Source organism: Cucumis melo, chromosome 6 (genome assembly GCF_025177605.1).
Source record: "Cucumis melo cultivar AY chromosome 6, USDA_Cmelo_AY_1.0, whole genome shotgun sequence".
NCBI lineage: Eukaryota > Viridiplantae > Streptophyta > Magnoliopsida > Cucurbitales > Cucurbitaceae > Cucumis > Cucumis melo.
In genome coordinates, this window is record NC_066862.1 from 32480741 (window position 1) to 32500188 (window position 19448).

General features: G+C 32.4%; 1 protein-coding gene across 1 annotated transcript; it reads left to right on the plus strand.

Moving 5' to 3' along the window:
* Positions 1-14275: 14275 nt before the first annotated feature.
* Positions 14276-16141, plus strand: LOC103491077 (cytochrome P450 71AU50-like). Its single transcript, XM_008450900.3, has 2 exons — positions 14276-14947; positions 15521-16141. The coding sequence occupies exons 1-2, from the start codon at positions 14276-14278 to the stop codon at positions 16139-16141; spliced, it is 1293 nt and encodes a 430-aa protein (XP_008449122.3).
* The last annotated feature ends 3307 nt before the right edge of the window (positions 16142-19448 follow it).

The window sequence follows — 19448 nt, forward strand, 5'->3', positions numbered from 1 at the left end:
TTGTGTTTGGTGCATTATTGTTAAGAAATGTTGTTAGCAAATCTTTGCATAAATTGATCTAAAAAAAACTATTGAAAATATTAAGAGTTTTTCATAAAGCGAAATTGTTAAGGTTACGGTTTACTTGTAGGTTACTAAGTAACTCAATAATAAACTTGGAAAGATTAATTCAAGACTAAAGCTAGTTTTTAAGGTGGGGAGATTATAACACACATATATAATTAATTTTCATCCGTTTATATTTTATTTTGGGCTTCTTACCATACACGGATATATAATCAATTTAGGCTAAATTTATTATTTCCTTATTTGTTTTAATATTTATGTATATTTACCCTTGTCATACATTAATGAATCTTTGACTTGGACATGCTTCTACAATTGTCATGTATATCTTTTGTAACCCAGGTTTTTGTAAAGGGAAATTATAGAAGATTTGGTGTTTGTAACATCTACAGAATGGACAAATCATGGATGATGGAAAATAGGATGTCTAGAGAATATGATGTAGGAGTTGAAAGTTTTATTCAATTTGGTTTGTCTCATGCCAAAGGTTCTAATTCGATAAGATGTCCATGTCTGAAATGCGGGAATCGTTTACTTAAGGATGTCTCAATAGTTCGATATCATTTGTATGCCAATGGAATTGATAAAAGTTACAAGATATGGTTCTGGCATGGTGAAGATTTGAACTTAGAGACCGTTACCAGTAAAATGGAAAATTTAGGTGATGAAAAATATGAACATGACGATTTGTTTAATACAGTAAACATGTTGCAATCCGCTCATGACGAATCTTGTAATACATCCAACACATTTGATACTATGTTTGATGATGCAAAGAAACCCTTATATCCAGGATGTAAGAAATTCACTAAGTTGTCAGCTCTCGTGAGACTATACAACTTAAAGGTTAGATATGGTTGGAGTAACACTAGCTTCTCCGAATTGTTGTCCATAATAAGTGATCTCCTACCTGACAACAACGAAATACCAACTTCTTTATACGAAGCAAAGAAAACACTAGGTGCCTTAGGACTCAGTTACCAAAAAATTGATGCATGTCCTAATGATTGTTGTTTGTATAGAAAAGAGTATGCAAACTCGACAAAGTGTCCTAAGTGTGGTTTGTCAAGGTGGAAGATCAATAAAAACTCAACAAAGGAAAACAGTGGAGTTGCTGCCAAGCAGATGTGGTATTTTCCAATAGTTCCAAGATTTATAAGAATGTTTAAGAACTTTGAGAATGCTAAGAACTTGCGTTGGCATGCGATGGATAGAAAAATCGATGATATTATGAGACATCCGGCCGACACTCCATCATGGAGGTTGATAGATCACATGTGGCCAACATTTGGGTCAGAACCTAGAAATCTTCGTTTAGGTTTGTCGACTGATGGAATTAACCCATTTGGAGATTTATCGTCGAACTATAGTTGTTGGCCCGTTATTACTACAATATACAATCTTCCACCATGGTTGTGTATGAGAAGGAAACATTTGATGTTGACAATGTTAATATCAGGTCCGAAGCAACCGGGATATGATATCAACACCTATTTAGCACCCTTAATTGATGATCTCAAAATTTTATGGGAAGAAGGGGTTCAGTGTTTTGATGCGTATAAAGAAGAATATTTCACTTTGCGAGCCGTCTTATTGTGGACTATCAATGATTTTCCTGCATATGGTAATTTATGTGGGTGTACTGTCAAAGGCTTTAAGGCTTGTCCAATATGTGGAGAAGAGACTACTTCAATCAGACTACAACATGGAAAAAAAAATGTATACATGGGACACAGGAAATATTTGCCAAGATATCATCCTTATAGATTACAGAAAAAGAATTTTGATGGTAAGCAAGAGCATGGAAAGCCTCCACAACCCTTGTCAGGAGAGGCCATCTATTTTAAACTCAAAGAAATGATTTTTTCTTCTGGGAAGAATTGTGGCAAGAATAATAATAAAGGTGGCAATGACTACTGGAAAAGAAGATCAGAATTCTTCGAACTACCATATTGGAAGAACTTGCATGTACGACATTGTCTTGACGTAATGCATATTGAGAAGAATGTATGCATGAATATAGTAGGAACATTGCTTGATTTACCAGGCAAAAGTAAAGATGGGATGAATAGTAGACTTGATCTAGTGGACATGAATATAAGACCAGAATTGGCACCAATGGTTACAGGTAATAAAACTTACATACCTGCAGCATGTTATACATTGTCAAGAGAAGAGAAGTATCGGTTTTGTAAGACTTTGGCTGAAATTAAAGTTCCAGAAGGATATTCATCAAATATTAGAAGTCTTGTCTCTTTGAATGACTTAAAACTTAATGGCCTTAAATCGCATGACTGTCACGTTTTAATGCAACAATTGCTTCCAATTGCAATACGTTCAATCCTACCAAAGAATGTGAGATACACTATAAGTAGACTGTGTTTTTTCTTCAATGCGATTTGTGCTAAAAGTTTCTCCGTATCAGAGCTTGATGCATTGCAAGAAGATATAGTAATGACTTTATGTAATCTTGAGAAGTATTTTCCACCCTCTTTTTTCACAATTATGGTTCATCTGGTTGTTCATCTTGTGAGAGAAGTAAAACTTTGTGGTCCTGTATATTTGCGGTGGATGTACCCATTTGAAAGATACATGAAAGTGTTGAAAAGTTTTGTTCGTAATAGAAATCGACCTGAAGGATGCATTGCAGAAGCACAAGTATGTGAAGAGGCTGTTCACTTGTGTTCGGATTTTCTTTCTGGATTAGATGAAATTGGTCTTGGATCACTAAATTCAAGGGAAGAGAAACAAATCGATAGGCCGTTGTCAGCGGGAACCTATGTCCGCCCTGATATGCAGGAACTGAAGCAAGCACATCTTCACATTTTACAGAACACTGAAGAAGTACATCCATATATAGAGTATGATTTCTTATCATCATACACTAACACCATTAAATTACCCTTAAGAACACATAATTTATATTTATTAACTATATTGTAGAGAACATATGAATCATCTCAAAATTGAAAACCCAAGAAGAGCAAAAAATGAACAGTGGCTACAAGTTGAACATAATCGATCATTAGGTGCATGGATACGAGATAAGGTGAATGAAAACTTCAAATCATCCATGTTGTTTTATTATTATTGTTTACCAGTCCCAACATATAACTCTTTTTTTTAATAGGTGATGTGTGAATTACATGAAGGAAAGGTAGTCTCGAACACAATACGATGGCTTGCACATGGCCCCAATTGTGGTGTAATGACGTATGATGGGTATATGGTTAACGGATGTTCTTACCACACTAAGTCCCGTGATGACCATCGAACTGTTCAAAATAGTGGGATTATGTTAGTGGCAACGACAATGCAGGTGTCAAGTGCGAAGGACAAAAATCCAGTGATTGGTGACATGTCTTTCTATGGGATCATTGAAGACATTTGGGAAGTTAGTTACAATACGTTCAATACTGTTCTTTTCAAATGCAAATGGGTTGAAAATAAGAATGGTGTTCGAATAGACGATCTTCATTTCACGTTGGTTGACCTTAGCCGAATTGGACATTCTTCAGATTCCTTCATTATTGCCACACACGGACAACAAGTCTTTTATGTCTCAGATCCTGTTGATCCAAGATGGTCGGTTGTTGTAAGGCCACCACAAAAGGACTTTCCGTACAAATGTGCTAATGATGACCTTGGAGATATGTTGCCACACTACCCCCCAGTCTCAAAATGGAATTCAACAACTGACATTGATGAAAGTGGGGATGCATACACTAGACTTGACTGTGAAGGCACATGGGTTACCACTTGACTTTCATACGTATGTAAAGTAATTAAACTCTCTTTGGATGTCCTTTTTTGGTTATGTTTAATGATAATGATGGTCGTTCTTAATTTGCAGGACAAAGGCAGTTGGAGATACGAACTGTACTGTTATGAAGCAAACTTATTTCATGTTGAAGACTTTTTTTACAACTTTGAACATTATTAAGTCTTTTATTTGCCATATTTGAAGTAGTATGTGTTGTATTATTGTTAGTATGAGTTAATCATGATGTTATCTTTTTTGGAGAACAATTTGCTAAAGTACCATGTGTTCTATTTCGAATATAATTTTTTTTCATACTTTTCCATTAGTACTGTAATTATTGTTATTGCTAACTGTTTCTTCTTTTACTATTAGATCAGTATCGTAGATATGTTTGATTCACAGGATGTTGCTCGACCTAAGGAAAAAGGAGAAAGTAGTACACAAAAAAGAAAACGTGGTCCAACTGAAATGAAGGAAATAACTCGTGCTAGGAGTGAGGGTCAAAAACTAGTTATTCAGTACAACGAGTTGGGTCAAGCAATTGGTCAAAATGCAACAAAACTGAAGAGTTTCATAGGAACGACTGTGCGGTTCCATGTTCCCATTATATACTCTGATTGGCCTACGGTGCCAAAGGAAATAAAGGACAAAATATTTGAACTAATAGAGGTAACAATTGCCATCAACATTTGAACTTTGGTACACTATTCATTTATTTTGCTATGTAACATGTTATGTGAATATTCTGTAGGCCGGATTTGTGGTAGACCCTCGATCAAAGAAGGCTATCATCCAGAACGCTGGCGTATGCTTTCGTCAATTCAAGTACAGATTGACGACAACATATGTCTTGCCATTTTTGGATGATGTTGAAAAACTAAAATTTCCGCCGAATGAGTACTCTTTTATAGATCAACAACATTGGACTGAGTTTGTTGCATCTCGGTTGAAGGAAGACTTCAAAGTAAGTATAACCCTTCCTATCCTTCTTTAAATTTGAATTGCAATTTTATAGGCTTCATATGGTAATTGATTAAATTTGTATAATGAAATGTAAAGAAAAAGAGTGAAAATGGGAAGGAGAAGCGGAAGAAACATAAGTACAACCACAGAACCTCTAGAAAGGGGTATGCAAATCTTATGGAGGAGTTGGTAAGCTGATTTCCTTTAAGATGTTGTAAGATTAGATGTAATTCTAAATAGCTTATTATCTTATACTTGCTCTTTCGCCACATTCTTTAACATTCGCTTCGTGTTTTAATTATAAATAGAAAGCATCGTCATCGGAGCAAATTGATCGATCCATAGTTTGGAAACAAGCTAGAATGGATCGTAAAGGACAAATTCCGGATGAAGAGACGAAGGAAGTAGTGAATCTTATTGTAAGTACTTGCATTTTTTGTACTTTTTTTTTTTGTATAAGCAAGTACTAACTTCCATTCTTTGCGATTTTGTAGGATGAACTTGTAGCGACCCAAAATACGACTAATGCTTTCGGTGAAGAGGATATTCTAGCAAGGGCTTTAGGTGGTAAGGATCGTCCTGGAATACTCCGCGGTGTGGGGAAGTATGTCACAAAGAAAAAGTACTTCCATACCGCAACACAACAAAAAACAAATGAAAAAGAGGATGACAAGGCTACTTCTAAAGAACACGATCGAATGGCGAAAAGAATAAAAGAGTTGGAGGAGGAATTGTTGAAAATGAAAGAGAATGATGATTGCGTAGGCAACTCAAAAGAAGAACCAGGTATGGGTTCTAAAGAAAAATCATTCATGGAAGGGGATGAAAATGTGAACGATTTGGAAGATTTGTCAAATGATTTAGAATCAGAAAAAGACATAGAGGATGTTGTTGAATTGAATGAAGACATCAAGGTATGTTTTCCTAAAGACCTTTAATCCATAAGGTTACATGTTCTATGTGTATACTTTCCTAACAATTCACTTGGATTCGTAAAGGTCGACATAGCGAAGGATGATAAGAAGGTGGAAGGTGTGACGTTAGAGAAAATGAAGGTTAGTGAATCTAAAGTAATTGATTTATTAATTAAACTTTTGTGAGGTATACATATTTTACAATGTCTTGTAAATAGGTTGGAACCCCGTGCAAGTTGGCGTTTGAAACGAAAGATCATGTCGTTGCATGGGGGACCATAATTGATTCAGATGCAGAAGGTGACAATGTTAAAGTGGCAATAGATGTCGTGGTGGATGGGGATTGTGCAATTCCCATTCCATCAGAGCAAGGGATGTACAAAATGTCCCAGGAAGTTGGTTCACACATATTGTGGCCACGTGATCTTGTCATTACGAACAATATAAAGGTAATGAAATTTTCTTTGAAGGATATACATGTCGCATTTTGTATTAACCCTAATTGCAATATCTTTCGTAGATGGATTATGGGGAATTTACTAAGGATATGAGCACATTCGCACCGACACCAATTCAAAATGCTCCAGTTGCACTACGGTTCTTACTACGAATGGTTGAACATATGGGGTCAGCAATTCAAATCACCACACCACATGATGTATTTGGGGTCCGAAGAAAATGTTGCATAATGATAGAGTCGTTGAAGGATTTCACATCTATGCGACCAATAGCTACCGCTTGCCTTGATGCATACATAATGTAAGATATGTTATTACAGTGATGAACTTCATAAGTTTGTTTGATATTTATCTTCTTTCAATGTATTTGTAATGCACTCGTAGGTATCTATACACACGTATGGAATCAGTAAGAACTTTGAATCTATACAAGTTTCTTGATTCTGGGTCGATTAGTTGTGGAAGTTCTAAAGAAGAACGAGCCCAATTGTTGACTGCACGATTACTTGGAACAGATTACGATCAACTCTTACTGTTTCCTTACAATTCCGGGTATGTTCATAACCTAAAGTTATTGATAGGAATTGTGGTTACAGTAGTCTAAGATGTAGTATTATTGTTTGACACATATATTTAGGAATCATTGGACATTGGTTGTAATAAACCTTACGAAGGGTGCTGCCTTTTGGATAGACCCTTTGAAAAACCGTATTGACCCAGATGTAACCGAAGTAGTTGAAAGGTATGTCATACTTACTTTTACCTTTACTTCCTTTTTTCTTAATGAGACAATATTTTAATTAGTTCAAACTTCAATATTATTATGTAGGTCGTTCAACATAATGAACAAGAAAAAACCTGCTTGGAGGGTCGTGAAGGTATGTGAATATCTATATTGCTATGGGTTGTATATTAATCCATATTTCTAACATAGGTGAACTCATGTGTATGTGTATCTCCAGTGTCCTAAGCAATCAGGAGTAGTAGAATGTGGTTATTACGTGATGCGGTTCATGCGTGACATCATAATGTCAACGAGTACTTCTATCATACAGATAGTAAGCATAACAGTTATAAAACTAGTGTGCATATATACTTTTTTGTAAATGAAACTCATTTAGAACCACTTCATTGTCTACAGATGAAAGATTCACCTCGTGCGTACACACAGGATGAGATTGATTGTATAAGGTCTGAGTGGGCTGAGTTTGTAGGGAAGCACGTACATTGTGCTTAGGATAAGATATTTTGTTACACATTTTGTCACATATTTTGTCATATACTTTGCACATATTTTGTCATATATTTTGTCACATATTTTTGTGTTCGAGCTACCATGGAAAATACAGTGCTGGAGGAAAATACAACTGTCATGTTCAATATCAATGAGGTAAGGTTATCTTAGAATGTATTAAAATGCAGTTTTTTAAGTTCATCAAATTATCTCCATTGATTTAGTATCTCCTTTTCTACTTTGTTCTAGTTATCCTAGCGTGTTGTTGATCTTGAAGTGTGTTGTTGATCTTGAAATGTTGTTCATAAGTGTTGTTGATCGTGGAGTGTGTATGTAATTATTGTTGAAGTGTTGTTGATCTTGAAGTGTGTTGTTGATAAAAGAGTGTTGTAGATAAAGAAGTGTTGTTGATCTTGAAGTGTGTATGTAATTATTGTTGATCTTGAAGTGTTGTTGATCTTCAAGTGTGTATGTAATTATTCTTGAAGTGTGTTGTTGATAAAAGAGTGTTGTAGATAAAGAAGTGTTGTTGATTTTGAAGTGTGTATGTAATTATTGTTTAAGTGTGTTGTTGATAAAAGAATGTTGTACATAAAGAAGTGTTGTTGATCTTCAAGTGTTGTTGATCTTCAAGTGTGTATGTAATTATTGTTTAAGTGTGTTGTTGATAAAAGAATGTTGTACATAAAGAAGTGTTATTGATATTGAAGTATGTATGTAATTATTGTTGAAGTGTGTTGTTCATAAAAGAGTGTTGTAGATAAAGAAGTGTTGTTGATCTTGAAGTGTTGTTGATCTTGAAGTGTGTATGTAATTATTGTTTAAGTGTGTTGTTGATAAAAGAGTGTTGTAGATAAAGATGTTGTTGATCTTGAAATGTGTATGTAATTATTGTTGATATTGAAGTGTTGTTGATCTTCAAGTGTGTATGTAATTATTGTTTAAGTGTGTTGTTGATAAAAGAATGTTGTACATAAAGAAGTGTTATTGATATTGAAGTATGTATGTAATTATTGTTGAAGTGTGTTGTTCATAAAAGAGTGTTGTAGATAAAGAAGTGTTGTTGATCTTGAAGTGTTGTTGATCTTGAAGTGTGTATGTAATTATTGTTTAAGTGTGTTGTTGATAAAAGAGTGTTGTAGATAAAGATGTTGTTGATCTTGAAATGTGTATGTAATTATTGTTGATATTGAAGTGTTGTTGATCTTCAAGTGTGTATGTAATTATTGTTGATATTGAAGTGTTGTTGATCTTGAAGTGTGTATGTAATTATTGTTGAAGTGTGTTGTTGATAAAAGAGTGTTGTAGATAAAGAAGTGTTGTTGATTTTGAAGTGTGTATGTAATTATTGTTTAAGTGTGTTGTTGATAAAAGAATGTTGTACATAAAGAAGTGTTGTTGATATTGAAGTGTTGTTGATCTTCGACGTCTTCGTTCAATCCTTTTCCTTTTTGGTTTTGCTAGGTTGACAAAGGTCTTAACAAGGCAAAAGGGAATCCTATGGCATTCTATAAGGTATGTACTCAATCATGTTATGGTTGAATGGGCAAACATATTTGAAGTGTGTATGTGTTCTATGTTGTTGAAGTGTGTTGTTCATAAAAGAGTGTTGTAGATAAAGAAGTGTTGTTGATCTTGAAGTGTTGTTGATCTTGAAGTGTGTATGTAATTATTGTTTAAGTGTGTTGTTGATAAAAGAATGTTGTACATAAAGAAGTGTTGTTGATATTGAAGTGTTGTTGATCTTGAAGTATGTATGTAATTATTGTTGAAGTGTGTTGTTGATAAAAAAGTGTTGTAGATAAAGAAGTGTTGTTGATCTTGAAGTGTGTTCTTTTTGGTTTTGCTAGGTTGACAAAGGTCTTAACAAGGCAAAAGGGAATCCTATGGCATTCTATAAGGTATGTACTCAATCATGTTATGGTTGAATGGGCAAACATATTTGAAGTGTGTATGTGTTCTATGTTGTTGAAGTGTTGTTCATCATGAAGTGAATGTGATGTGTTTATGTGGGTGAATGTGTTGTCTTGTTGAATTATTTTGTTTACTTTTCTTTTCTTATTAGGTTTTGCCACAATCAATTGGAGCAATGAAACCATGGATACGCCAATTAGTTGATGTATAGCCTTTTTTATAGGTTTGGTAGGAATTTTTTTTGTTTAAATGTAATTATTTAAAATATTTTGTTCATACGAAAAAACATTTGTACTAACAATTAAAGCAATATTAGTAAGTGTTTATTTCTATTAAAGCGTTCACCTTTTTTCCATTTGTTATTGTATTGGTATGTAATGTTATGTGTAATGGCAGGGCGACAACAAATGCATAATTCAATAAGAAATAGGGCTTTTGAAAAAAGGGACTAAAAAACACAACTATGACATTAAAATTGAAAAATAAAACTGTCATCGAAAAAGTTTTATTGACAGTTAATAAAAGTCATGGTAAGTAAAATGATGACAGTTAAAAAGTGTCATAAATGATAAATAATGACATTTAATATCAGTCATAAATTATTAACAATGACAGTTATATTCCGTCATAAAATGTCAACTATGACAGTTATAATCTGTCTTAAAATATAAACAATGATAGTAATTAACTGTCATCGAATATATATAATGACACTTATATTCTGTCATAAAATGTAAATTGTGATAGTTATTAACTGTCATCGTAGCTAAATAATGACAGTTATATTCAGTCATTAAAAAAAATCTTTTGTGACAGGTATTATGTGTCATTGAAACGACATTTCGTGACAGTTTATACAACTGTCATAAAATACTTTTAATGACTGCCGCATCAATGACTGCAAAAAACTGTCACGAAAACCTTTAATGACAGCATTTAACTGTCATTGTAGGCCCTTTTTCTACTAGTGTACAACTAATACTTCTTTACGTTGCCCTTGTTTAAAGTGTGAAAATTGTCAAAAACATAAAGCCAATGATATAAGAGTTCATTTATATTTCAATGGCATTGATGAAAGTTATAAGATTTGGTTTTGGCATGGTGAAGAACTTCCTAATTCATCCTTCCATGGAGAATCCTCTAAGTGTATGTATGAAGAGAATGATGTTGGAAATATCAAGAAATGGTTGAAATTGCTCATGAGCAATATTTAAAGGATCCAAGTGGTTTTGAGAAATTGCTTAATGATGCTGAAAAGCCATTATAGAAAGGATGCAAAAAATTCACTAAATTTTAATTGACATGTAAATAGTGTCAAGCATAAACACTGTCAAGTATACATTTACTTGACACGTAAAAGGCATTAAGTATACAAACTTACTTGACACATAAAAAGCGTCAAGTGCGATAGATTACTTAACATTAATACAGTGTCAAGTAAACGTATACTTGACGATTTATTAGTGTCAAGTAAATGTATACTTGACGATTTTTTATTGTCAAGTAATATGACTATACTTGACAGTCGATTACTTGACATTTTTAAAAACGTCAAGTAAAGGATTACTTGACACTGTATTAACGTCAGGTAATCCACTTTCTGTAGTAGTGATTCTAGGAAATCTACGATGTAATAGAGTATGGAAAAATATGAAAGAATGTTGCAATTTTTCGATGACATAATCGGGCTTACTTGAAGAAAACATATGATATTCTACGTTTACTTGATGTCCAATATATATATATATATATATATATATATATTATAGTAAATAAGAAGGAGTATATATCTAAAAGAAAAAACATAACACACATCATATTTGTCAATTACTGTATGTCAATTTATGTATATTATTGTATATATGAAGGGGTATATATTTAAAAAATAACATAACACACATATCATATTAATCATTTATTGTATTTCAATTTATATGCATTATTGTATATATGAAGGGGTATATATAAACTAATCCACATAACAGATAATTGAAATTTCTAGGGGACTGTATGTAAAAATATATGCATTGTTATATATATGAATTGGTATATGTCTAAAACAAATATTCTGAAATATAACGTTAAACGTTCTAGGAATACTACGATTTAATGAAGTACAGAAAAATATAACAAATTGAGGAAGACAACTAACCGGATGTATGAGGAGAATGAAAGGACGAAATAAATTGAGATTATGTGAATAACGGAATCAGAATCAGTGATGGACGAAGTATAAGAAGATGAAGAACAAAACTGAACGAAATTGGTGAAGAAATTGGATAAATTGCAGGCAGCGGACGTAACAGAGAAAAATGACTGTTGACGACGAAGATGAGGATGTAAAAAATATGCAGCATGAATAGTTAAGAAAGAGAATTTTAAAAATTATTTCTATAATCAAAGATATATTATTCGATGATAATTTAAAATAAATTATATAAGGTAACGTTTTTTCATTAATAATTAAGATTTTACATTAATAAAGATCATAATTAAGGAAGTTATAATTTAGAAAATTAATAATGATAAATATAATGTAAATAAAGCAAAATATACTTTTTAATTTCGAATTACCTATATAATTAATGTTAATCATAAGGTTAAAATTGTCCTACAAATATGTAAATTCCTAATTAAGTAAAAAAAAAATCTTTCTATAATAAATCCTAAAAGAAACAAATGTGGTGAACGTTAAATATGGATTAATGAAGAGGTAGTTTTTGTTGGGATAAAACAGCCCGGTTCTACTGCAAAAATAAGCTGAAAAATAATAGAGAAATTAAATAAAGCAATAAAAGCTGAAAACACAAAAATTTACGTAGAAAACTACCAACTTGGAGAAAAACCATGGACAAGAAATAAATTCATTGTATGAAGAATATAATTACTACAATCACGCAGAACAATTTTCTCTCTCCCAACTCGATCCGTTTACAACAACGGCTTCTCAAAGCTTTTGACTATCTTTTACCCATTCTCCAATTAGAGAATACAAAAGAAATTTAATCAGAACTAGTACAACAAAACTTAAAGTGCTTCTAACTGAGAGAATTGAAGATCAAAGATATGGACCCCTTTTAAAGCCTATGATTTTACTAAACATGTTCAGTGTAGAACAAATTCATGACTTTCCTAAACCTTTTCGATATAGGACAAACTCATGGCTTTCTCTTAAACCTTTTTATTGTTAGACAACTACACTTTTTATACTTTTCCAAAAGAATCCAACCGTTTTGTCCTTCATATAAGCTATTATTTCAAAGGTGATGTAGTCTAAAGCACTCAGACATTTATTATTAATATGTACAAACAGAACAATAATGTCTTGTTTGGTAACTATTTTATTTGTTGTATTTGTTTTTCTGTTTTTGAAATATTGTTTTTAAATTTTTGTTTATTAAGAAACAAAGTAATTTGTTTTCTTTTCTGCTTTTTAAAATTAAAATGTATTTTTCTGAAGTTTTTAAATTCATTTTCAATTTCTTTTCCTAATTTTAAAATTACTGATTTCTTGTTAAAAAAAATTAGTTACCAAATAATACATTCATTTTTTACAAATTAACCTTTAAAAACAAAAGAAAAAAATGGTTAGCTTAACCGAACCAACCATAGGTATTTATTTAATTGTGAAGACAGAATAGATATTCTACAAATTTATATATGAGTTGTTGAAGCATCTCGATGGAGTAATACGTCTGAAGGATAAATCTGTAAAAATAGAAACTTGTTGGCAGTATGTCTAAAGTCTCGGATTTTGCTTTCTTTAAGACGTTTCATCACTCTGTTCGGTATGCAAACAGTTCTGTAATTGCCCGTCGTCCCCGACAAGGATAAAACAACCTTTGTTTGTTGCATCGATCTGAGCTGCACAGATGCCGAACGAAAAACCAACACTCGAATAGAATATTTGCTCGAAATTCACGAGTTAAAAAACAAAACAAAAGAGAATACAAGAGAATAGTTTTTTTAATGTCTCAAATGAGAGCTGAAGTAGGGTATATATATGGTGGAGAGAATGTAATGTTGGTAACGACTCAACAACCTAAAATTCATTAAGAAAAACGCTTCAACGGTCCACAATATTAATTAAAGAAAAAAAGGTTCAAAAAATTAATTTTAGTAAAAAGATAAGTCTACACAGCACGTGTGGTTATATTGACAAAGCCATGTTTACCTATCTTTTCACCCTGCCTAAAACTTGTGTACTCCTGTACAGCCCAAATCCGGGAACTTCTACTTTATGCTTGCTAAGCAAGTTGAGAATCAAATTTTTGAATAAAATAATAATATTTAATCTATTTTTCATCCACGTGAGTAAATTGGGAATCAAACTTTTTGTGATTTTTACAAAACCATACAAGGAATTTGTTACCATTAAGAATCGACTTCTTAATGGACTTAGTCCCACTGATAAAATTTATTAAGGGTTCAAAACTAAATTCAAGAGGGACATGAAAAGAATGTGAATTGAAGTCAGCATTATTTTATCAATATTGCATGGACATTGTGATCCCACAACATAAAAAGACAAAATTCCAGCAAATTAACAAAAAGTATACTCATAAAAATCCATTAAGCCCCACTCTCAACAATGAACAATGACAATCATTTAACTAAATTGACACAATTCCCATGCTTCCCACTTGAATCATCACTTTTCACGCATCCATAAAGTTGTTCATGTAAATGCACTATAAATAAGATTATAATTAGTTTGTTCTATTCACCATTCTATTGCTACTACAACATAAAACATAGCATTATTATGGCTTTGATTTTAGCCTCCATTGTTACGATTGTCCTTCTTTCTTGCCTCATACATTCATTGTTCTTCAAAAGTAAGACCAAAAATCTTCCTCCCGGTCCAAAAGGATTCTCCATTATTGCTAACCTCCATTTATTAAAAAAATTTGGTCATAGAGATCTTCATAAACTATCTCAAACTTATGGCCCCATTATGCACATGAAATTAGGGCTTAAATCCACCATTATTGTCTCTTCTCCTAATGTTGCTAAGCTCTTTCTCAAAACCCATGAGCCTAATTTTTCAAACCGTCCAATTCCTCTAACTTCCAACCAAATGTCTTACAACCGTAAAAACATAGCATTTGTTGATTTGGGCTCTTATTGGCAAACTATGCGTAAAATATGTTCATCTCATTTGCTTACATCTAGCAAGGTCAACTCTTTTTCATCGATTCGAAGGCAAGAACTTGGGTTATTGGTTGATCGTCTTCAAGAGGCGGCAAGAAATCATGCTATTGTGGATCTTAGTTCTCAAGTCTCTTCCCTTACTTTTGATGTGATTTGTGTAATGTTGTTTGGGAAGAAATTTGTTGATAAAGAGCTTACGGTTGCGATACGTGAGGGTACCTTCTTGTCTGGTGTTCCTAACTTGGGAGATTTTATTCCTTTTATTGCCTTCCTTGATCTTCAAGGGTTATGTCGTCGCGCCAAAGCCATTAACAAGGTCGTTGATGGATTCCTAGACATGATTATCGAAGAACGTCCCGAATTCAAGGACCAAAATAAAACTGACAAGGGTGGGTTTTTTGTGGATGTTATGTTAGATCTCACGAGGTCACAAGAAATAGAACACCAAATTGATCGATCAAATGTCAAAGCCGTACTTTTTGTAAGTAAAACTTTTAACTCTCAATTCATATGCATCAATTAGGTGTCGTATTTTGTCTGAGTACTATTTCTATAAGACACGTTGAATTACTTATCTAAAATTTTTAAAAGCCAACTAAGCTAGAGATGTTCATGTTGGTATGAAATTCTTGTCTAGGCCGAGAATGGGCGAGAGAAAATGATTGGAAAAAATTCTATTTATTAGTAATAAGATGTAAAATTTTGTTATATTTTATAAATATTTTAGTTCAATTTTGCTATATTTGAGAGTACTTTGAATTAATTCGTTCTAAAAAAATTCATATTGAAATTCAAATTCAGAAATGTTTTAATTTCATATTCTCGTATGAAAAATTTGTTATTGTAATAAGACCCTTAGAATGAAAACCAACTATTTAATTAAAAAATTTCAATATAATATAGAATTGTTATGAATAAAAAAAATTAAAACTAATTATAAAATATTGAAGAAAAGTTAAATAGATCTAGGAGGGTTGGATGAATTTTATAAATAGATTCAATATTTGATCGTTAATTCTCTCCCATGGAAACTTTTTTTTTTTTTTTCTGGTAGGACTTGATGATAGGAGGAGTGGATAGTTCAAGCACCACAATCATTTGGGCATTATCAGAGATAATAAAGCATCCACAAGTAATGAAGAAAATCCAAGAAGAACTACAACAAGTAGTTGGTTTAAACAAAATGGTGGAAGAATCACATTTAAACCAACTAAAATACTTAGACATGACCATAAAAGAAACCTTAAGAATTCATCCACCAATTCCATTAATCCCAAGAAAATCCATTCAAGATTGCAATGTAAATGGCTACCACATTCCTAAAAATACAGACATAATGATAAATGATTGGGCAATTGGGCAAGATCCATCTTATTGGACTGAGCCTCAAAAATTCAATCCAGACAGATTTGTTGATAGCCAAATTGATTTCATAGGAAATAATAATAATTTCGAGATGCTTCCATTTGGATTTGGAAGAAGAGGTTGTCCTGGAATGCAATTAGGATTGGTTATGGTTCGATTGATTGTGGCTCAATTGGTGCATTGTTTTGATTGGGAGCTTCCAAATGGTGTATCGCCAAGTGAATTGGATATGAGTGAAGAATCATTTGGGTTGACTTGTCCTCGAGCTCAAAATCTTAGGGTTGTACCTATTTGTCGTGTTTGTATTTGAATTGTGTTTTCATTTAATTTGGATGTAATAATTTATTCTTGTCTTCTTAAAACTCAAGGATAAAAATGTACAACCTATAGAACAGATCCTGTTCAAGTAAGGTTGTTTCGATGTAATAATTTGTTGCTTTAGCTTTTTGAATAAAACTCCGTTTCAAATATCATGTTGGTCCATGTATTTTAGGTTATTTATACTTTTGAATATTGAAATTTACTTTCCGAATCTTCAATCATTTAGTCTCAACTGCTATTTTATTAATGAGTTTTTAATAATATTTTGTTATCTTTTACAATTTTTACAGTAAATTTTACTATATGTAGATTCTTGTAAACCCTTCTACAAGCTAAGAAAAATAGTTATTAGTCAATCTTTTTTTACAAATATTATAAAGTGTATGGTAAGGTATATATGTTCATGTTTTCATATAAGAGTATGTAATTAGAAAGTACTTTGTAATTGAAATGATATGTGTAATGATAGGCCTGCAAGAAATAACAACCTTGATTAATGTATTTTCTTGACGATAAAAAAATGTGGTAATATATGAGTATATGACATTTAATTTTAAAAAAGAAGTGCCAAGGTAAATATATTGCGGACTATAAAAAAACTGTCAAAAAACTTTAAATCAGATAGCTTTTAGTTTTTATAGTACCCTTTATCTTTTGTAGTAAAAATGTTCTAAGATTCTCTACTATCTCCGATTTCTTTGAAATTTCAACAATGTTATTGTGTGTTCTTACAAGATCTATTAAAGACTTTTATTTATAGGTGAAGAGACAAATAGGTGGAAAATTACATTAACACTAATGAGAAATGTAAGCTTGAGACACTTGAACAACAAATGAGGTGATAATTTTTTGACATATGACAATGTACATTAAGAGTGTATGTTTGTAGAATACATGGAATAAGTAGGTGAAGGCTGCCTTGCTTCACAAGAGCATCTAATAATATTATCCTTTAATATTTATAATATAAATGATGATGTAATATTAGGAAGAGAAATTAAATTATAACATATAACAACATTGGAATTAAATTATAACGTATAACAACATTGGAATTAAAATTAGAAAATATAACATAAAGAAAACTTATTATGCATTACAAGAATTTATGGATCTCCCGACGCAGCTTAATATAATCGGGAGATCCGACGTGGGAGATTGGACCGTACCTCTCCCAACGCAAAAATTATAGCGTCGAAGTTATAGTAACTCCTGACACACTCTCTTGATGCATTGGGAGTTGTTAGTGGAACTACCGTCGCCACCATAATGCATCAGCAGTTCTCATTTAAAATCCTTCTTCTAATCGGTTTTACAGATCTGCGAACAGCGCTTATAGAGAGAACGAAGGGTTTACAAAAAGTAGATCGAAGAGAACAAACAACGCGTGATAACCCACCACTGTCGCTCCTAACATCGCCTTTCTCATCGCCTTCCTTATCTTTTTCAGTGCCGCCACCGCTTCTATCTCGTAAGTTTAAGCTATATTTACATTTTGCCCTAATGTTTTTTGGGGCATTTTTGCATATTTGATGTTTTTCCTTATTCTATTGTTGAAGGGTCAGTCATTCTTAGATTTTGCAGATTGACATTCATACAGCTATTACTAAAAATCATATGAGGTAATTCTTTCTTGATATATATATGGAGAAAATATTTGACCTTTGAAGTGTTAGATCATCATGCTTATAGGCTCTAAACTATGCAGTGTAATTATCAGTTTATTAGAAGAACAACGCTACTAACTGTACAATTGTATGGTTTGTTTGCTTGGACTCTTTTTTCACACATGCAATTCAATCTTCTCAATGTTTTTTGATTTCTTGCAAAAGAGGAAGAAGAACCAATTTGATTTCTTGCAGAAGGGAATGTTTTAAAAAATATAAACAACGGTGTCGGGAGTTCGCCATATGAAGCATCAGGAGTTCTTTGATCTCCCGACGCTTCATTTCACAGTGTCGAGAATTCCTCTCCTGACGAATTACTCCCGACCTTGGTCTCGACGATGATTTGTGAGTCGAAAGATCCTTTTCTAACGCATTTGCGTACATCTCTTGACGGTTTTATGCGTCGGGAGATTCCCCATTTCTTGTAGTGATATATCATATAGCATTATTTTTCTTTTTTTTTTCTCTCTTTGCTTTGTTTTACAATTTCCATCTATTTGTTCTTCACAATTTCAGCCTCAAACCAAAGCTTGATTGGGTTTTTCATCCTTGACGTATACCTCTACAACAAATTTATGAATATATACCTAAAAACAAAAACTTCAATTTAAATTAAACTATGACAAACACTTGCTTTTCTTATGCAATCTCTGATATAAATCTACCATCAAGAATTGTTCCAAAAAACTCAAAATTTAATTAAAACCTAATTCATATGCCATTGTCTATGATATATCAGTATTAACATCGGGGTGGATGCCCCTAGTGCTTCGACGACTCAATGGTGTTCTTCCACTGAAAGGCCGACGATGGGTTGATGGAACATTTGTCTCCTAGGATTCCAATTCCATCGGATTCCACCAATTTTGTAGTGAGTCAACTCAGGGTGAGCTAATGATTCCACATCTCAACACGAAAATTTCTCTAATACGCCATCACTAATAGCCGCTATCAAGAATAGTAACTAATAGCACATTTTGCAAATTGACCAATTTATAGAGTCAAGAGTGTCACCACATACCAAGACGACGCGGAGCCATCGACGTCCTTTAAAATGGTTAATTTTAAAAATAAAAAAATAGTCGCCACCAATATTTTTTACAGGTTGACTGGACATTGAAATAAAATAAATAATTTTAAATAAAATAAAAATTGGTCTACAAAAAAAACTAGAGTTGAGTTCGGGAGTCATTTGTATACAAGGAAGGTGTTAGCACCCTGTAATACCCGTTTAGAAAACGGTGGCCAAATTTTATGTCTTGAATAAAATTTATTTAGAAAAACAAATATTTTTTATTATATGTCTTATTCCATTGCTCACCACTCCAATATTTGAAGCAATTATCCCATAAAATGAGTGGGGTACATTAATTAGACTATATTGAGGAAAATTTCTCACCTAAAGAGAATGAGAAATTATTGCAATTTCTCAAATTATTCGAAGACTTCTATAGTAGGCTAGTCTTCGAATAATTTTTTTTAAAACATTGATTAAATTCATTTTTTCTTAGGATTAAATCTCGAACTCCCAAAGATATTCATCCATCACCTCAAGAATCTAGAAATAACGGGCTTCTAGATATTTCTAGATTCCATCACATAATTTTTTTAGGAAAATAAATGTGGATT

Coding starts and splice junctions, on each gene's coding strand:
- LOC103491077 (XM_008450900.3), top strand. CDS start 14,276: ATGAAATTAGGGCTTAAATCCACCATTATTGTCTCTTCTCCTAATGTT. Junction 14,948..15,520: donor ATGTCAAAGCCGTACTTTTT/GTAAGTAAAACT, acceptor TTTTTCTGGTAG/GACTTGATGATAGGAGGAGT.